Source organism: Rhinoderma darwinii, chromosome 4, assembly GCF_050947455.1.
Source record: "Rhinoderma darwinii isolate aRhiDar2 chromosome 4, aRhiDar2.hap1, whole genome shotgun sequence".
In the NCBI taxonomy this organism is placed as follows: domain Eukaryota; kingdom Metazoa; phylum Chordata; class Amphibia; order Anura; family Rhinodermatidae; genus Rhinoderma; species Rhinoderma darwinii.
In genome coordinates, this window is record NC_134690.1 from 264023415 (window position 1) to 264042277 (window position 18863).

Genomic DNA, 18863 nt, shown 5'->3' on the forward strand with positions numbered 1-18863 from the left:
CACTAGTTGTGTGGTCCCCATGAGAAACATTGAATTATAACAAAATATTTTAGCATATTGGACACGAACACATGCTCAGAACTTCTCATTATATATATGTGATACTATAGTTTCACTTCAAACTTTAAAAAAAAAAAAATATTTAATTGGTGCCATTTTAAACAAATTAATATAATGTAATAGTTTAAAAATATATTATGAAAATGTTTTCATTTCAGACTTTTATAAATAAAAATATCATCACAAAGTTCAAATTCTCCTTTTTCATAATATGTAATCACAACTGAGGTTATATTAAATACAGGTAGATTTTTGTTATTTACAGAATGATCACAACGATGCTTCTTGTCGGCTTTGACCATTGAGAAGAGAAGTGCTGGTCACTGTATTCTTAACGTTGCTCTTCAAAGAAGTCATTCGGACATTAGATGAATTAAGCAGGTAGCTGGTAGATCGTTGGTGGTGCCTTATTCTACGACAGCAAAGTTGACTGTTAAAGTGTCTTCTGAAACTCTCACTTTAGAGGTAGAGTGCAAAGGGATTTACACAGGAGTTAGAAAAGCTTAGGACACGAGCCACTAAAGTGATTATCATATGTCCCAAAGATGGATCAATTTCATTGTAGTTAAAAGACCTGTACATATATAAGACGTGGTTTGGAAACCAGCAAAGTGCAAAGCAGCCAACAAACACCAGAACTATTTTTGCCAGACGTTTTCGAGTTTCCATCTGCAATAAGACAATGTTATAGTAAGTTAGTTTCAGTTGCATGCATTTTAATTTTATATCATCTTAATACATACAAAGTAATTTAGTATTCTCAGCCTGAAGGCCAAGCACTGGAAAAGCTATTGAGTTATCTGAAATGTTCCAAACAGAAATGTATACAGTAGGTAGTTGGAGCCCCCTAGGGTCACTTAGCACCTACTGTACATAGAATTCAGCACTGAAGAAGACAAGTTGGGCAGAAAAGTTGGAATCAAGGGGTTGGGAAGTCAGGAGCCGCATAAATGAAGCCTGTAAGCAGCAAGTGAGCCCCATTGTTGCTGTCTTGGATTTATACTATACTTTGTTTTGTTTTTTGTTTCTTTGGTATTTTTTAGCTAGAAAGGCAAACTATGCTGCTGGGCAATTTGAAAGTACACATAATGTGATCTCATTGTCACACTTAAAAATCATATACTATGTATAAAGCATAACACATCGTAAACACATACATGTACAAAGCATCCAGTTGCTTACATAATATTCCACTTTTGAGATTTTAACACAAGAAACTGAGTATTGATTATCTATATGCTGAGAGTATAAAAAGAGTATAAAAAGAACACTCATTAGGTTATTTTTTCTTTCAATTACCTCTGTTAGATGTACACTACACATAAATTGAAATGTGGATTTTTTTAAAGACCTGAAACCTATAAGTCGTTTATGTCTTTCCCCTTATTTTTACTATTCCACCCTTTCTTGGTTATAACATATATATATATACGGTCATAAGTTCAAGTGTCAGCCCTATTTTATCTATGTACATCATGCATATTTTTGTGATAAGAATTTATATGTATATCACTAATTATTTTTTATTTTTTTGCAAATGAAAGACATTATGATAGAAAATCTTTGGATTAGAAAAATCATTAATAAAATGAATAGCTCTTTGAATTACCCTAAAATGAATACTACTAGTCTGTAAGGGCTTTTGAGAAGGATTCCAACATTTACATTGAAAGTTTTCTATTATTAATGTAAAGAATAATGCTTTTATTACTTTACATACAAAACTAATTTATAAAAAAAATAATATAAAACAATAAATAAGATAATAACTGACTTAAATAACAGCTGAATTAATGATATTTCATTATGAGTACTAGACTCTTGCAGGGTCTTCTGGCTCAGAGAGTTGGAGGACTTTCTCCTCTGGTAGATGGCTTGCGATATACCCCATCGTGTGGCACACTGCACTTTTTTTTGCACCTGGGTGTGAGAGAGCACGTACTCAAGCTTTCAATAGAAAAAAAAATTTTAAAAAAGAAGAAAAAAATCTATGAGCACACATAGAAAGCAATGAATGGCAGGGCGCCATGCCTTGCCCTGCCATTCAGAGCTTTCCAACGACACAAGCGGCACAATGACATCATCGCGCCACTTGCGTCATTGAAAGGTGCTGAATGGCAGGGTACGGAACGTGCCCTGCCAGCGCTAGTTATGGATGTACTTGTATCTGTGTCCTATAGACACAGATACAATTATGGTGCAGTAGGGGCTGTCTCATCTCGCCTCATGAACGGTGCAGCCCTGTGTCCGCTGCACGTGCGCAGGATTCTGATAAGCATATCCTGAGGTGTCAATAAACTCTAGGGAGGCAGAGTTACAGCCAAATCTCATGAATAAACTGGATTCTTCTGAAAGCTGAAACGCCCAGCGGACTATTTACACTTAATTTAAATACAGCGCAGGAAAACTTTGCAATCAATTACTGAAGGTATTAGGCATCTTTTCGGAATACTATTAATGGGGAACAACGATCTTTACTACACTTACATGACACATACTGTAGCGCAGATTATGCGCAAAAACTGATGTGACAGGTTCCCTTTTAAGAGCTTGAAAGAGATTGATACAGTCCTAGAAGACATCAGAGTGTCAGACACGAGTTTTCAGGGCAACCGGGGCACTTGCAATTCATGGCAAAGTTATTCGAATCAAATTCGCTCAACTCTACCTATGTGACTAAGAACATAATTTTTTAACATAACTGGAAATCATTTGTATTGGAAAACATTGTAAAACTGTAGATGACCATAATAAGCATATTTGTGCAATTGTTCGATACCAAAATGTTAATTAAATAAAAAAAACTGCAGCTCAAGGGGATAAATTACTAAATATTTGCCCACTTATCCCATGAATAGATGTATAACAATTATTAATTTGCCTAATGTTGTACCTAGTAGCACTCCCAGTCTGCATGTGTTGTCTACATACCAGACTTGTCTACTTTGAAAATAATTTTCATGGAGAATTGACATGCCCCATCATAAACAGTGCCAGCAAAGTGCCTCCCAAAATAGTGCCAGGAGACTGCTCTCCATTAAAGATTTACTGATCTTTGGTAAAACTTTTGATATGTCATAGGGACATATCAAAAGTTTTGATCGGTGGGGTTCTAGGTACTTGGACCCCCACCATCGCTAAAACGAAGGTTTTGAAGCGCTTAGTCGAGCGCTCTGCACCTTGGGTTCTCATAGATTGTATTTTTTTATTTTTTTATTTTTTTTATTGAAAGCCTGAGTATGTGCTCTCTCTTACCCAAGTGCAAAAAAAGTGCAGTGTGCCACATAAAAAAGTGCACAAGGATGCGGTCTATCGCAAGCCATCTCCCAGAGAAGAAAGGCCCCCACAAACCTTTCCCCAACTCTCCGAGCCAGAAGGCCGTGCAAGAGTCGGGGATTGATGGCCCCCCTTCACCGAAGCTTAGAAAGAGCCCATCTTACTCCCGGCTTATACCAGGGCTGCCACCCCAGTGTCCACCAGGAGCTGTGGTTGTAGCAGGGTAAGGAACCTGGTGGCCACCCCCTCCAAGACCACAGGAGAGATAACCGCATCCTGTTCAAGTCCTTGTGACAAAAAAAAATGTTGGACGTCAACACACAGTGACAAAAAATATAAATTACTTATAACTTGTGTGCTCATAGATTTTCTATGGGAGCCCACCTTCAGACTGTCTGCTACCAACATAAGGGGAGCTTTCTTTGTAAATTCTGTATTTATACAGCCCCTATTGAATTGAAAGAAAGCACTATAAATAAACATCCATATCTCCCTTGTGTTTGCCAGCAGCCTTGAGACTTGCCTACTCTACTAGGAGTCTGGGAGATCTCCCCTATTTTCGGGATGCATTATATCCTATGCTATACGCTGAGAAACGATGGTGTTACACATTCACTATTGACCAGCAGTAAATGAGAGTTCACAAGACAGGCCGGACAGATATCAGCATGCAGAGAAAGTATTGACGTTATATATTCTAAGAGCACTAGTCAGGGGGCGGAACCCCTATGAATTATGCATCAGTAGCTATTTGATTACAGTACACAGATGAGATTCAGGAGGATCACAGATTAAGTTACATGAAGAAAACAAATGTCACATAATGTAAAATATATATATTTATTTATCTTACTAAAATGATTAGTTCAAATACTTGTAAAAAAACAGTATTTTTGCGACAGATCCACTTTAAACATCCTCTGGCTGTGCCCATCTATCTCTCCATATCATACAAAAAGTCCAAGAAGCTGAAATTAGTTACTACCAGATATAACCTATATGTATAACTTATGCAAATTACATAAACCTGTTTTCCTCCTACATCTTATTTAAAAGAGTTTTACTTTTATTAGTGCATATTCTGCTTTTGTGATGTTCCACACAATAAACATATGGTTATCTCCTCTCTCAATCCCTCCCTTAAGTGCAGGGATGTTACACATCACATTCTTCTTATCTCCAATTTTCTCTGCTCTCCCTCCTGCCTCACTGTCCCAGAAAGGATCGGGTTTCACATGCTGGGCAGCAGATCATGCAGAGTCTAGCGAGCAGCAGAACAGCACAGCTCTGTGCACAGACAGTGAATCTTATTACAGCACTACATTACAAATTGTAATAGAGGAGCATAAAGGCAGCTGTAAATATAGGCATTGTCTATGAGAGAAGAAAGAAGTCATGGGTGCTGTAGTCCTTTACATTTTAAGCCCACCCACTGCAAGCCCTAGCAAAATGAAAACAGATGCTATACAGAGCTGGGTACGAAAATGAAAATGAAAAAGTACTACTTATGAGCTATGGTCGTATTACACCTGGTAAGCATTCAGATATATATAGGCAGGGCCGGACTGGCCATCTGTCAGTTCTGGCAAATGCCAGATGGGCCGGTGAACAGTGGGCCGACCAATCAGCACCGGCGGCTCGCTGCACCTCTGAAGGGGCGGCGGCGCCACTGAAACCAGCCGCCGCCGCCACCCCCTCCTGCACTAATTGTACCTGCCTTACAATGACGCTGATTGGCAGAGTGACTTGCCACGCCAATCAGCACCTTTCAACGCTGGTAGTGGCGCGATGACGTCACCGCTTCCGTTGTTGAAAGGCGCTGATTGTCATTCTGCCCTGCCAATTAGCACCGTCGTTCAGCCACAGCAGACCTGCTCAGAAGAGAGCAGGCCTGCATTGACACAGGACAGCATGGGAACGGAATCAAGGTGAGTATGTAAAGGTTTGTTTTTTCCAGTTAAAAGTGTCAGTGGCATTATCTACAGTGGGGGGAGCTATATGTTGGATGCTACAGGGGAGGCTATATGTGGGACACTAAAGGGGGCTATATGTGGGGCACCATATACAGGGGGAGCTATATGTGGGGCACAAACTACAGGGGAGGCTATATGTGGGGCACAGTCTACAGCGGAGGTTATATGTGGGACACTAAGTGAGGGCTATATGTGGGGCACTATATACAGGTGGGGCTATATGTGGGACACATTCGATAGGGGAGGCTATATGTGGGTCACTATCTACACGGGGGGGCTATATGTGGGGCTCTATATACAGTGGAGGCTATATGTGGGACACTATCTACAGGGGGGCTATATGTGGGGCACTATATACAGGGGTGCTATATGTGGGGCACCATTAATGGCGGGGCTATATGTGGGGCACTATCTACAGGGGGCTCTATGGGGGGGCACTATCTATGGGAAGCACTGTGTGTGTGTGTGGGACACAGTGTATGCTACTATTATAATCGGGGACACAGTGTATGGTGCTATTATAATTGGGGACACAGTGTATGGTGCTATTATAATTAGAGGTGCAGTGTAAGGAACTATTATATTTAGTCGTGTGTGTCACATTTACAGTGTGTGTCACCATGTGAATTTTATCTTCGTTTATAGGTGCAGAAATTTTTTAAAAGTGAGAAGCTGAAGACATCTGAGCGGCAAACTGGAGAAATGGACCGTGGCTGGCAGAAGTCATCAGAGAGGTCTGGACCGGAGGAAGAAGAAAAGAGAAAAAGAACAACTAGAACCTGAGATAGTCACCAGTGAGTCGCTTAATGTAAATGTTTATTCTGCCTCTAATCAGCACTGTAGTCACTGTATGATCTGCAGTGAGATGATGGGTGGTTTGATTATGACATGATTTTTTTTTTGTGATATAACATCTCCCAGCATATCCTTACCATTGTTCGGGCCATGCTGGGAGCTGAAGTTTTACGTTGTACAAACCTATATGGCAGGCATTGCACTAAATTGAGCTGTATTTCTGCTTGTGCTGTATCTATGTACTGAGTTTGGTTCTGGAGCTGTACATATGTACTGAGCTTGGTTCTGGTGTTGTATATATGTACTGAGCTTGGTTCTGATTATGTATATATGTACTAAGTTCGGTTCTGAAGCTGTATATATGTACTAAGTTTGGTTCTGATGCTGTATTTATGTAATGAGCTTGGTTCTGGAGCCGTATATGTTAGGGCTTGGTTCTGCTGAAATGATATAAAATATATTTATAATAACAAAATTGCAGGGCAGAGGGAATGGTTTTCAATTCATTATATATTTAATGGGAACCTGTCTGGTAGGTTTAACCCCTTAAAACGCCACCATGCGGTAATACATGACCTGACAATATTTCCAATCATTTAACTGTATGTGGTTTTCAGATGCAGAAAAATCTATAAAATCAACTTTTAAACCGGCGCGCACTATATGCTTATTACTCATTAAAGGGTCATGGGGCGGTGCCGCTATCCTAAATAGTCAGAGTCCTGCCTCCAAACCGACCTTCCCAGGCTTGATTGACATCCCCCTGGCTGTTATACATCACTACCAGTCTCCTCCAACTTTCTCAGATGCGCCATTACCTTGTACTACTTGGGCACACACCATTCAGCGAGGTGTATTCTGCCCGGCTGCACTACGAATGCCAGTACAAGGCAACGGCACATCCGCAAGAGTTGGAGGAGGCTGCTAGTGATGTAGAACAGCCAGGGAGATGTCAATCAAAATCTGGGGGGCGCCATTTTAACTTTCGCCTCAGGCAGCTTAAAAGCTAGAATCGGCCCTGCGGACATTGGTGAACACAAGCACCAACATTACAATAACTGCTGCCTCCTGGTGTTTGAAACCACATCTTTCTGAGATTTATTTCTGGGTACTCTGCAATGATGGGAAGGAGCACTGCAGAAATTAAGTATAGTGCTTGTTGGCCGAGCCATAGCTAATCAGCTCTAGACTTGTTTTCTGCACTGATGCCTCGCTCATTAGCGCACGTCTCTGGCGTCGCAGAGGAAAAGGAGAATCAGTACCTGCTCAGTCTGCATGTACAAATCAAACCTAACCCTGGTTGGCTGAGCATCAGCCAATCGTGATAGGCTTGCTCTTTCTACTGCCCTATGAATACAAATATGCATTTGTGTGAGTTTTGTGTCTTCTTCTAATGTATTAGTGGCATTTGTGTGCGTATTGTTTTCAGTGTGAGTGGTATGTGTGGTATAGGTCTAGTGTGTAAGTGTTTTGTGAGGTATGTGTTTAGCATTTGTGTGGTGTGTGCAGTATGTGTCCAGTGGAAGTAGTGCATGTGGTATGTGTCTAGTGTCTGTCACGTGTCTAGTGTGTGAGTGGTATGTGTCTAGTATGTGAGTGGTGTGTGCAGCGTCTGTGCCAAGTGTGAGTAGTGCGTGTTCAACATGTGTCCTTGGTGTGGGTTGACAATGTGTGGCATATGTCTTAGGTGTTAGTGACGAGAGTGGAGGATATATCCTAGGCGTGAGTGGTGCATGTGCGGCATATATCCTAGGTGTGAGTGGGGGATGTGTTCTAGGTGTAAGAGTTGTGTGCACGCACACCTAAGGACACATCCGCACGCATCTGTCCTAGGTGTGAGTAGCGTGCGTGCACATGTGTCCTACATGTGAGTGGTGTGCGTGCGCATGTGTCCTAGGTGTGAGTGGCACGAATGCAGCATGTGTCCAGCTTCTGGGTTGCATCTGTGCATCATGTGTCCAGCATGTGAGTGTGTGTGTGTGTGTGTGTGTGTGTGTGTGTGGCTGAAAATAAATTATAAATCATACTATTTATCACATTATGGTGATATTTTAGCATTGTATAATGGTATAATTTGCAATCGTTATACGTCAGTATTAGGCCATGATCACGCAATCAAAATTTGATTAGGACTAAGTCCCTGATTCCACACCTAAATCCCTTTCAAATCTACTAACATTCTGCATCCATTACAAGTGCATGGGCTATTTTATACCCCATTCACATGCAGAGGAAAGAAGTCTGTTTGAATTTTATTCCGCTCTGCAAAAAAAAATCCTCTAGAATAATGAGCATGTTCATTATTCTCGTGGAAGTGCAGTGGATTCGTTGGAGTTGGAGCTATCAGGACTATTTCTCTTTCATTTACACCTGTTTAAATACATCTCCCCATGTCTTGTATAGCTAAAAGGTGGTCCCATATACTCCAGCCCAACTGTCGGCTACGTATGGCCTGCGGTGGGCCTGTGAAAATGCCAGGGCTATTTTTAAGTCCCAGCCCGGCCCTGTATATAGGTACTTTTCTGTATTGTTTTATAAGCTTGGTAAACATCTTTAAGCACGGGGGGCAGAGGTAGCAGTGGCAGCTGGGTTGTGGTGCTTTCTGCCACATAGGAAAACACCAGTATTATAATTGCCCCATGTTAGGTGGGGGCTCTGTTACAGATTTTGTATTGGGGCTCAGGAGGTTCAAGTTACACCGTTATTTAAGCAGTTAGTTAATTTTTACACTTGAAAATTTATGGAGCCCTGTTTAATACAGGTTTACATAAGAACTAAGTTATCATCATTCAGCTAAGAGAAGCTATTGAATACATTACACTTTATTATGCTTGTCATGTAATGTGTTAACCAGCAATCCATCATAGAGAAGACAAAGTTTCTACAGGGATCTTCAATCTTGTTGGCTTCTGTCCATTCTGATTAGCGCATATGGTGTTGCTGAAAATTGTTAATTTATCATTTTTATTTTGAATAGCTTTATGTCAGTTACATTTCTGAGTTAGAAAAAATATATATTACTTTCAGTATTAAAACAGACAAGTTTTATATCAGTTTAGGAAATTGCTTTTGGTCCTGCTGCTCTCCTATGATAATAATAAGAGTCAAATGTAGTATGCTTGCATAAAGTTTTACAGAATGTAATCATTGGTGCTTTTTACTGTCTCTTGTTAGGAGAGATCTCGAGAAATTGATATCAGTTTATCTTAAATGTAAAGACCATATTATAGTAGCAAAGCTTCGTTTATACTTTTAATTTCTTAAGCATACAGTCCATAGTAAATAAGTCATGTTAGGTTTTCTCCACACATGATATGGGTGCGACGAATAACGCTACTCCACAGGTCAATATCATACTCATCCCTCACTACGGCTACACACGAGCATAACAAGAACCCCAAACATTCCAAACACCCAGAAACTCTAATGTTGACACCTAACACAGCATACACTTTTATATATAAATTGATCTCTTGTATTCAATAGGTAGCTTTTATTCTACAGAGATTTATTCTGCAGTCATACTTCATTCCATCTGCCCCCTACTTTATGCTAACATGCATTCCATAGGTTTGCAAGAAGTAGTGGACAGAGGGAATAAAATGCCACTGCATGATCAGACTACACTGTTTGTTGTCTATTACCATGGAGATGCATAGAATTGCACAGGAGCTGTAAAAACAAGACATGTAGCTAAGTTGCTTAAAGAGTGTATGTGGGAACCAAAAATTATTAGTAGTGTACTCACTGCAGTATGTGAGTACACTCGCTAATATACATTCTGGTCCCCCATTGCGCTGATTCTGAGATTTTCATAGGTTTTTATAGTGCTGCCGATTTACAAGCAGGAGCAGTAGTATATGGAGTATAGCGGGGCCGGTCACATGACAAAGACTCGTATCATCATCAAAGAAGTCTGTGCAACTAGACTTCCGGTCCCCTGGCAGCGCTACAAAAATCTATGAAAATCCCAGAATCAACGCGACAGAGGACCGGACTGTACATTGGCGAGTGTACTCACATACTGCAGTAAGTACACTGCTAATAATTTTTGGTCCCCACATAATTCCTTTAATCTTTTGTTTTTAATGCATTTCATCTAATCTGTTTGCCATTGTCTAAATTTGATTTGGTTATAGAAAATGGCCTATATATATATATATATATATATATATATATATATATATATATATATACAGTATATATAAAATGGGTTAGTTATAGGAATTGTGTTGGGGCTAAGGCTTCAGATATGTTGATGGGGGGGTTATTAGGGGTGTTTTTCATAGTTATTGTTATTTTGCATGTATTATTTTCTTGGTATTTGTTTTATCTTTACTTTTTTTTACTGAAACTTGTCCCCCAGTAGTCCATTGTAATAAAGTGGAGTATAGAGTATATACTCAGTGTTACTCATTCCATTTTTTGGGAAACCATTAATTTCAAAATCGACTATCTGATATGTTCTCTGTAACTGCAAGGCCAAGTAAACTATAATTCTTATCACTAGCTAGATTGAGCCAGTCTTAGAAAATATGTGCATGATGTAAACAAATCTTAGGCATATAGTTGTGTAGCTATAAGAAGGCAATTTGATTTGGGGAACCTGTGCTGCTCAAATGTGATTATTTTAACTATAAGTCAAGGTATGCAAAGCTCATCAAGAGTTTTGTGCTTACCATGGTCAGCTTTGATGTCTTACCATTCCCCAGACCGGTCGCTCTTCTGGAATTGGAGTCAAATTAGTTAATTCGTTGTTTCACTAGTGCTTTTATACTTTATACTTTTTATCTTGTATATCTTGTTACCTTATCCTTTCTCCTTTTTATACAATAAACTTCTCATTTTTCTCATTATTTGGCTTTGATGTGTTCATTTGTGCATTAGGATCATTAAGAGACTTCAGTGAAGCAGACAATAAAGACCATTGAGGGACATTTTTTATTTTATTAACACTACATAGAGTATATGTAAATCTAGTATAGGATTGAGAGATTCCAATAATTCTCAAAAGAATTTCACTACAGTATACCTACAGTACAGTATATATAATGAGCAACACATTTCCAAATTCTATATGTATAAACCCTTGAAGAGCGCAAAAAGTCATCTACATGCTATAAAGCTAAAACTGCTTTTCATGTATGAAGACAATAAAGCTGGTTGTAGCCCGTTACAAACCGAATCCACTGTGTTGGAGTAAAAATTTTCAAGTGTGACAACCATTTTGACCCCGGAGATGGCGATCCTGTGAGCTAACTTACCCCTTGTTGTCACGATACATGTGTGTATATATATATATATATATATATATATATATATATATATATATATATATATATATATATATATATAAAAAAAATAAAGTACAAAAGACTTAAAGTTTCTTTAGAAAGATCAGTGAATGAATACAGACATTGACTTTCCATAAAAGTTAATGGATCCAGAATAAATGTTTTTTTTTAAATATTTTTAGACTGTGAGAATCTATACATTCGGGAAAGTAATATAGAGTCAGGTTTTTTTATTTTTAAAGATCCGGGGATGAATACAAACATTAACTTCCCAATAAAATTCAATGGAATTTGAATTAATAGTTTTTTCATATTTTTAGGCTCTATTACTTAGTATTTTCTCTACATTGTCTTCATATAGGGAACTTAGCAATACCATATTTGAAATGGTGGTTTACTTGTTTGTGAGATAATGCAGAATAGACTGAATGGATAGGTTATTCTATGAAACTTTATCTAAATGGGGTTTTCTCAGAATGATCATTTATCAATTATCCACAGGATAGATGATAAATGTCTGATCCCCCACCGATCGCGAAAACTGGGGTCCCCAAGTGTCCTATTTGAATGGAGTGGTACTGCACATGCTCGGCCATGGCTACATACACTTTCTATAGAAAGAAAATGGAGCGATGGCCAGTGGATAGGTGATAAATAATCACAATGAGAAAACTCCTTCAGGTAAATTTTGTGGCGCAGGGTCAGATAAATATTAATGTAAATAATTTGTCTAGTTACATCTGCTCATCCTGTGCTAGGCCTAATTTTGGGACACAAGAATGTTATAAACTGGCATTCCATTTTGTAGCCGCCTATGGTCAAACCATTGCGTTGCACCCATGTTTAAACAGGGGCCTTATAATACAGCCTGGCTATAATGTCACACCTAGGATAGCTTGGACTGGGAATCCTATTACTGCAGGAACATTGCATGTGGCAAGTACTGTAACTGCCTCTGTAGATAGGAGGAAAATAGATGAGAAGTTATTTATAATATAGTATACATTAAAATTAATATTTTAAACTTAAATAATCATAAACCAAATGCAAATTTTCTCAGTTATAATAAATTAAAGGAACCAATGTATATAACCTAATAAATACATTTATAGAAAAATGCACACTCGTACATTCTTTGGGATCATTGCACCCTTATTGTACCGCAAAAATCACAACAAGAACCAATTATTTTTGCATGCAAATTAAACGAAATATAAATAAATAACAAAAATGTATTACTAAAGACACTTCAATAATTTTTACAGTGATATCTGGTGCTACAGTGTTTCAGCCACCAGTTTCCATTTTAATCCTGATGGAATATAAAAACTGTGGCAGTAAATCAGGATGCTTATCTTTCTAGTTTCATCTACCTATATGTCATAAGCTACATAATGGTAATATACTTCTAAAACATTATAAAATCTGAATGACCTAAGTTATCCAAAAATCAATCATATATTATATAAAATTACAAGACACAATCATTAAAGGAAATCCATGCCGTGAAAAAACAAGAACAATCAATATCATAGAAGATTCAGAGTAAAACCGAAGTACTATTTAGCACTATCGGCAATATTTTTTATTGACTTTCATCAAAACAAAAAAGAAGACATGAAAACATTGCTTCAAATGCCACCTCGTCATAATGGGGTGATTATTATTGCCCTTACAGTGGGAAATACCATTACTAAAAGTACATACTCAAGAGTAAAAAAAAATATATAATTAACTTTAATGCCTTATTGACTAGTGAATTAGGTGTAAAGCCTTTTTATAACTGCTTGGTGTAAAAGCTTTTTCATCTTACATCTGTCAGCATGGATAAAGTGCTATTCACTGAATAAAAAATGTTCTTTGAAATATTTTCCAGTGCTAGTTTGAAAAGTAAGCTCATAGAAATAAGCCAATTTCAGAGGGCTTAATATTTGCTTTGTAAAATAATTAAAACAGTATAATGTAATGTAAAAACAGATTCGTAAGTGGCCAGGAAATAAAAAAAAATGTCTAGAAACCTCATCATACCTTAAAAGTCAATATACTTATTAGGTCCCGGAAGTAATGGATTTATGGATTTATATGTTCAAACTAGCATTTTAGCTTTATGTTATTTATAGATACATATAGTCTCAAAAAACATGAGACTGTATCATTAATTTCTGTGAATGTGAAACAGACATTGAGATGCAGATTTTCTTTATCAGTTTCAGTATATTCTGACAGTGCAACTGCAGTTTCGGGTCTGATAAATGCCACTGAATAATAGTGCCATAAAGTCACTGAATAATACCACCATACAGTGACTGAATAAAAGTGCCATACAGTGACTGAATAATACCTCTACACAGTTACTGATTAATTTCACCGTACAGATACTGAATACCTCCAGGCAGTGTTGCTTTGGTACCATACACACTCCCTCCTACATAACCAAACCTCCTAATACATAATATATGGTGGTGCTGTCTGGCATGTCCAAGTAACCTGTTCTACATACCTCTTCTCTTTTGGAAATGCTCATTACTCGCACCTTACTGGCAAGTCCAAATTGGCCACCACAAAAAGTTTCAGAGCTTCTTATACCCTGAGGGTATGTTCACACAGCAGATTCGTTGCAGAAATTTCTTTGAAAAAAAATCCAATCTATACCACTGAATGGGTTATTTTCTTCAGCATGTGCATAGATTTCTGCAAGTCCCATTCTGTAGAATGGGACAGTCGCAACAATTTCAGCAACAAATCTGCCGCATGTGAATATACAGTACCCTAAAAGTTTCTGTAAGACCCGTGCCAGACTGCTCCTTCATAATTTAACTAAAAGTTTAATTTCTTTCTTTTGGAAGCGTGTTATTCCGTTTATTCATGATCTATGTACTAGGAATAAAGACATGCGTTATTTGTAAAGAAGCTTGATGAACAACATTGAAAGATTTCAGACCATCTGGGAACCTTATGACACCTTCTAGATTAAAAAAGACTGATGTTTTATTTTATATCATCACCTTTTCATTATCAGTTTTACAAAATGATAAGCTGGTTTTGTATTCCTTGGTGGTCCACTTTCCCCCGTCACTGAAACTTCTAGCTTTAGACTGTTTTTTCTGTTTTCGCTTTAAAAATTGTGTAGCCTAATATTTTTTTTTTTATCTCTGATGAATATTTTGGAATTTTTTAGGTTGTTACTCATAGAATAAAAAAAATATTATATGTGTGAATCTTTATTGGATCCTGTTAAATATATCCTGACAACTGTATTTATGATTTTTTTTTTTTTTTTAAAAAAGACCATTTCCAAAACAAATGAATAAGTAATATACAATAAGGGGAGCTAAAAGTTATATAAAATTCCTAATGTCATCTACTGTACACAAACAAAATTAAATAAATTTAAAATTAAGATACATAAGAGTCAGAGGTCACTTGGATAATTAACCTTTTCATTTTCAGCTATACAGTGATTCCGTTTTAAACTTATCTTAAGGACCAGTACATGTCAACATAGTGCTACTTTTTTCCTTTAACAAATAATGACAGTACATGATTGCTAAAAATTTAAACCTCCTTGAGGCCTCTTGACTTCTGCACCTGGTCAGTTGTTCTGACAAACATCTGATGAGTATAATATGTTTCAAAGTGCATAAAACATCAGGATTTTATTGTAAACAGGCACTAAATCATGTCGATCCAGAGTTTGATGATACCGGAAGATAATTAGTAGACGACTGCAAGGCATTGCAAACCATTGATGGGACCTGCTTAAAATGGATATATCTGTATTCTGTGGAACTCACTTATATATTATAGAATATGATTATTAGGAATCGAGATATGCAAATTTCTCTGATTTACTGCAAATCTTGAACATGATAATAGAATCAATTTTAAACTATTATGTTAAATCATTCTAAACATGGGTACTGTCCCAAAACAGAGCATCTTCAAAAATCATCTGGAATCTTCAGAATCTTAGAAAGAATATTCTAAGGAATCAGTAAGGCCCCATGAACACGACCGTAAAAACTCCCGTAATTACGGGCCCATAGACTTCTATTGACCACGGGTACCTCCCCGTATGCTTACGGGAAGGTGCCCGTGACGTTGAAAAATATAGAACATGTCCTATTTCAGGCCGTAATTACGGCACGGGCAGCCCATAGAAGTTTATGGGGCTCCCGTAATTACAGGTGACTACGTGTGTGCACCCGTAATTACGGGAGCGTTGCTAGGCGATGTCAGTAAATAGTCACTGTCCAGGATGCTGAAAGAGTTGAACGATCGGCAGTAACTGTTTCAGCACCCTGGAGAGTGGCTACCGATCACAATATAGATAAAGCTGTAAAAAAAAAAAGACGTTCATACTTACCCAGAACTCTCTGCTTCTTCCTCCAGTCCAGCCTCCTGGAATGACATTACAGACCATGTGACTGCTGCAGCCAATTCCAGGCCAATCACTGGCTGCAGCGGTCACATGGACTGCCGCGTCATCCGGGGAGGTCGGACTGGATGTCAAGAGAGGGACGCGTCACCAAGACAACGGCCGGGTAAGTATGAATTTCTTTTACTTTTATTACGGAAAGGGCTGTCCCTTCTCTCTATCCTGCACTGATAGAGAGAAAGGATGCCGATTAGTGCAGTGCAATTTTGCAGCCAAAAACGTGCCCGTAAATACGGGTGGAATACGGGTCGAATACGTGTGACCAAGGACCCGTATTTACGCCAGTATTTACGGGTGGACAAAAATACGGTCGTGTGCATGGAGCCTTAGCCTGTACTTAAGTACCTATGGGTTTATTGGTTGAATATCCACTGTAGAGGTATTCTGTTAAACTTAAAGAGGCTCTGTCACCACATTATAAGTGGCCTATCTCCTACATAAGGAGATGGGCGCTATAATGTAGGTGACAGCAGTGTTTTTTATTTTAAAAAAATGATCTATTTTCACCACGTTATTAGCGATTTTAGCTTTATGCTAATGAGTTTCTCAATGGACAACTGGGTGTGTTTTACTATTGACCAAGTGGGCGTTGTACAGAGGAGTGTATGACGCTGACCAATCAGCGTCATACACTTCTCTCCATTCATTTAGTGAGCGCATAGGGATCCTTTTAGATCAGTATGTGCTGTCTTAAACTAACACATTAACAATACTGAAGTGTTTAGACAGTGAATATACATTCCACGGGATGTCTAGTCACAATCCCGACACTTCGTTAATGTTTCTGTGGTAGTTACAGCAGAGCTAGCGTAATCTCGCGAGATCACGCTATAAATGACAGGTTACAGCGAGATTACGCTTGCTCTGCTGTATCTACCACAGAAACATTAACGAACTGCCGTGATTGTGAATAGACATCCCGTGGAATGTCTATTCACTGTCTAAACACTTCAGTATCGTTAATGTGTTAGTATAAGACAGCACATACTGATCTAAAAGGATCCCTATGCGCTGACTAAATGAATGGAGAGAAGTGTATGATGCTGATTGGTCAGCGTCATACACTCCTCTGTACAACGCCCACTTGGTCAATAGTAAAACACACCCAGTTGTCCATTGAGAAACTCATTAGCATAAAGCTAAAATTGCTAATAAAGTGGTGAAAATAGAATGTTTTTTTAAATCAAAAGCACTGCTGTCACCTACATTATAGCGCAAATCTTCTTATGTAGGAGATAGAGCACTTATAATGTGGTGACAGAGCCTCTTTAAAGTGCAGGAAGTTAAGCTGAAAATCAAGATGGGAGAGGGACTACCTTCAGACACTGTAGGTAAGCGAAGTGCATATTGTATGTTCCTTTATGAAAATATCAGATTAAAAAGGAAAGTCAAGCAATATTACTCCCCAATGTCTTGTAACAGTTTTATAGTATACCGATCCTGAATTTGTACTTTATGACCAAAGATGTTGTTATCAGGAAGGTCCTTTTATTTGAACATAATAGAGCTTAGAAATATTTATCTGAGCCATTCCAGTGTAGTGAGCCTAAAGCTTTGTCTTATTTGCGGCAATGCTCTAAGAGATTAGAGTGTAAACTAAAATGTAAATCATTGACTAACCAGATTTTTACTTGGACAATGTACCCTTGGTACATGTCTTGACGTTTGTCTAGTTTGAGTAATGTAGTCCTTAGGCTCCTAACCACTTGTTCTTTATTGCTTTCAGAAATTCCATCCCATATGATGATGTGAAGAATTATTATTTTTTTTTGTCTTGGTAAAGTCTTGACAGTTAATGGGGAACAAAATGGTATCCCAACCAGACTATTTCTCTTGATCACTTTTAGAATACATGTTTAGATGTTTTATGGACTGTTCAACTTCACTGTAGCTCAACCACCGTCAGATACACAGACAAGAGATCTAACATTAGACATGTTTTAGCTAAATTTCCTAGACAAATTCAAAATCCATAAAACGTTCATTGGTGGCCTGAAAGAATTGGGCAATCCAGCGCTTGCATTTGGCACTCTAGTGTTCACCATGACTATTAGGCCTTATATACACGAGCGTGGCGCGCATGCAGTATTTCACGTCCGAGGTGCATCCGTGCTCTGTGCTGCGGGACACGATGTCTCGCATCCCCCATAGATGAGAGTCTATGGAGGGATGCGTGACGCGTGAAAAAATAGGACATGTCCTATTCTCTCACAGACCCTTCACACGGTCCGTTGAAATAACGGCTGTGTGAACGGCCATATTGAATTACAAAGGTCCGTGGGACGGCCGTTGTTTCAACGGCCGTCACACGGACGTTTAACACGCTCGTGTAAATAAGGCCTTATTGTATTACTTGTTATTAAATGTTCTTTTTTTAAAGTTATTTCTATATACAACTTTCCTTTTTCTGTTGTACTTATTATTCTTTCCCTGGTTTATCTTCCTAGGTAGCCAGAATCCTTCTCTGCTGCCCCTGACACCAAGAACTTACCAGAGATTTCACTCTGTAGCTAATTATTTTAGTTCTATGGCTCGGCAAAATAATTCCTTTTTTTACGGTTTCCAGGTCATTATCTCTACTGCAATTCCTGAAGTATTTGCATAAACAATTCACAGCCATTCACAGATTTTTCTCCATAATCTGTGCAGCTTATTTTTTTTTCATCATTATCCCACACTACCCCCACCATGACTGTGAAGAGAATTGAAGCGATTTATGAGAACAAAACAAAACTGCATTGAACAAATGGATAATGAATTGGTTTTACAAATGAATTTTATACTTGATTGGGCTAGAAGAATAAATTGAAAGGTTATTACATTCTATTGTGTTGTGTAGTTTGCTGTTTAGCAGTCATGACATTCCATTATTTCAAGTGTCAAGTAACAATGGTATAACCTTGATCTAAGACTTTGCTGTTAAAATGGCTATATTACTTAAAATCCTGAAAGAAAACCATTTGTGTAGTGCAAACAAGCCTAATATATAGTGCAAAGTAAATAGATTTGAATCATGGGGCTTTTATT

The 18863-nt window shown here is 38.2% G+C and overlaps 1 protein-coding gene across 1 annotated transcript in view; it reads right to left on the minus strand.

The window, feature by feature from the left end:
- Positions 1 to 245: 245 nt before the first annotated feature.
- The window catches only part of NMBR (neuromedin B receptor), a 370212-nt gene continuing 351594 nt past the window's right edge, over positions 246 to 18863 (minus strand). The window contains 1 exon segment of the mRNA XM_075864293.1: positions 246 to 729. Within this exon segment, the coding sequence (XP_075720408.1) occupies positions 331 to 729 (399 nt within the window). The 3' untranslated portion in view covers positions 246 to 330.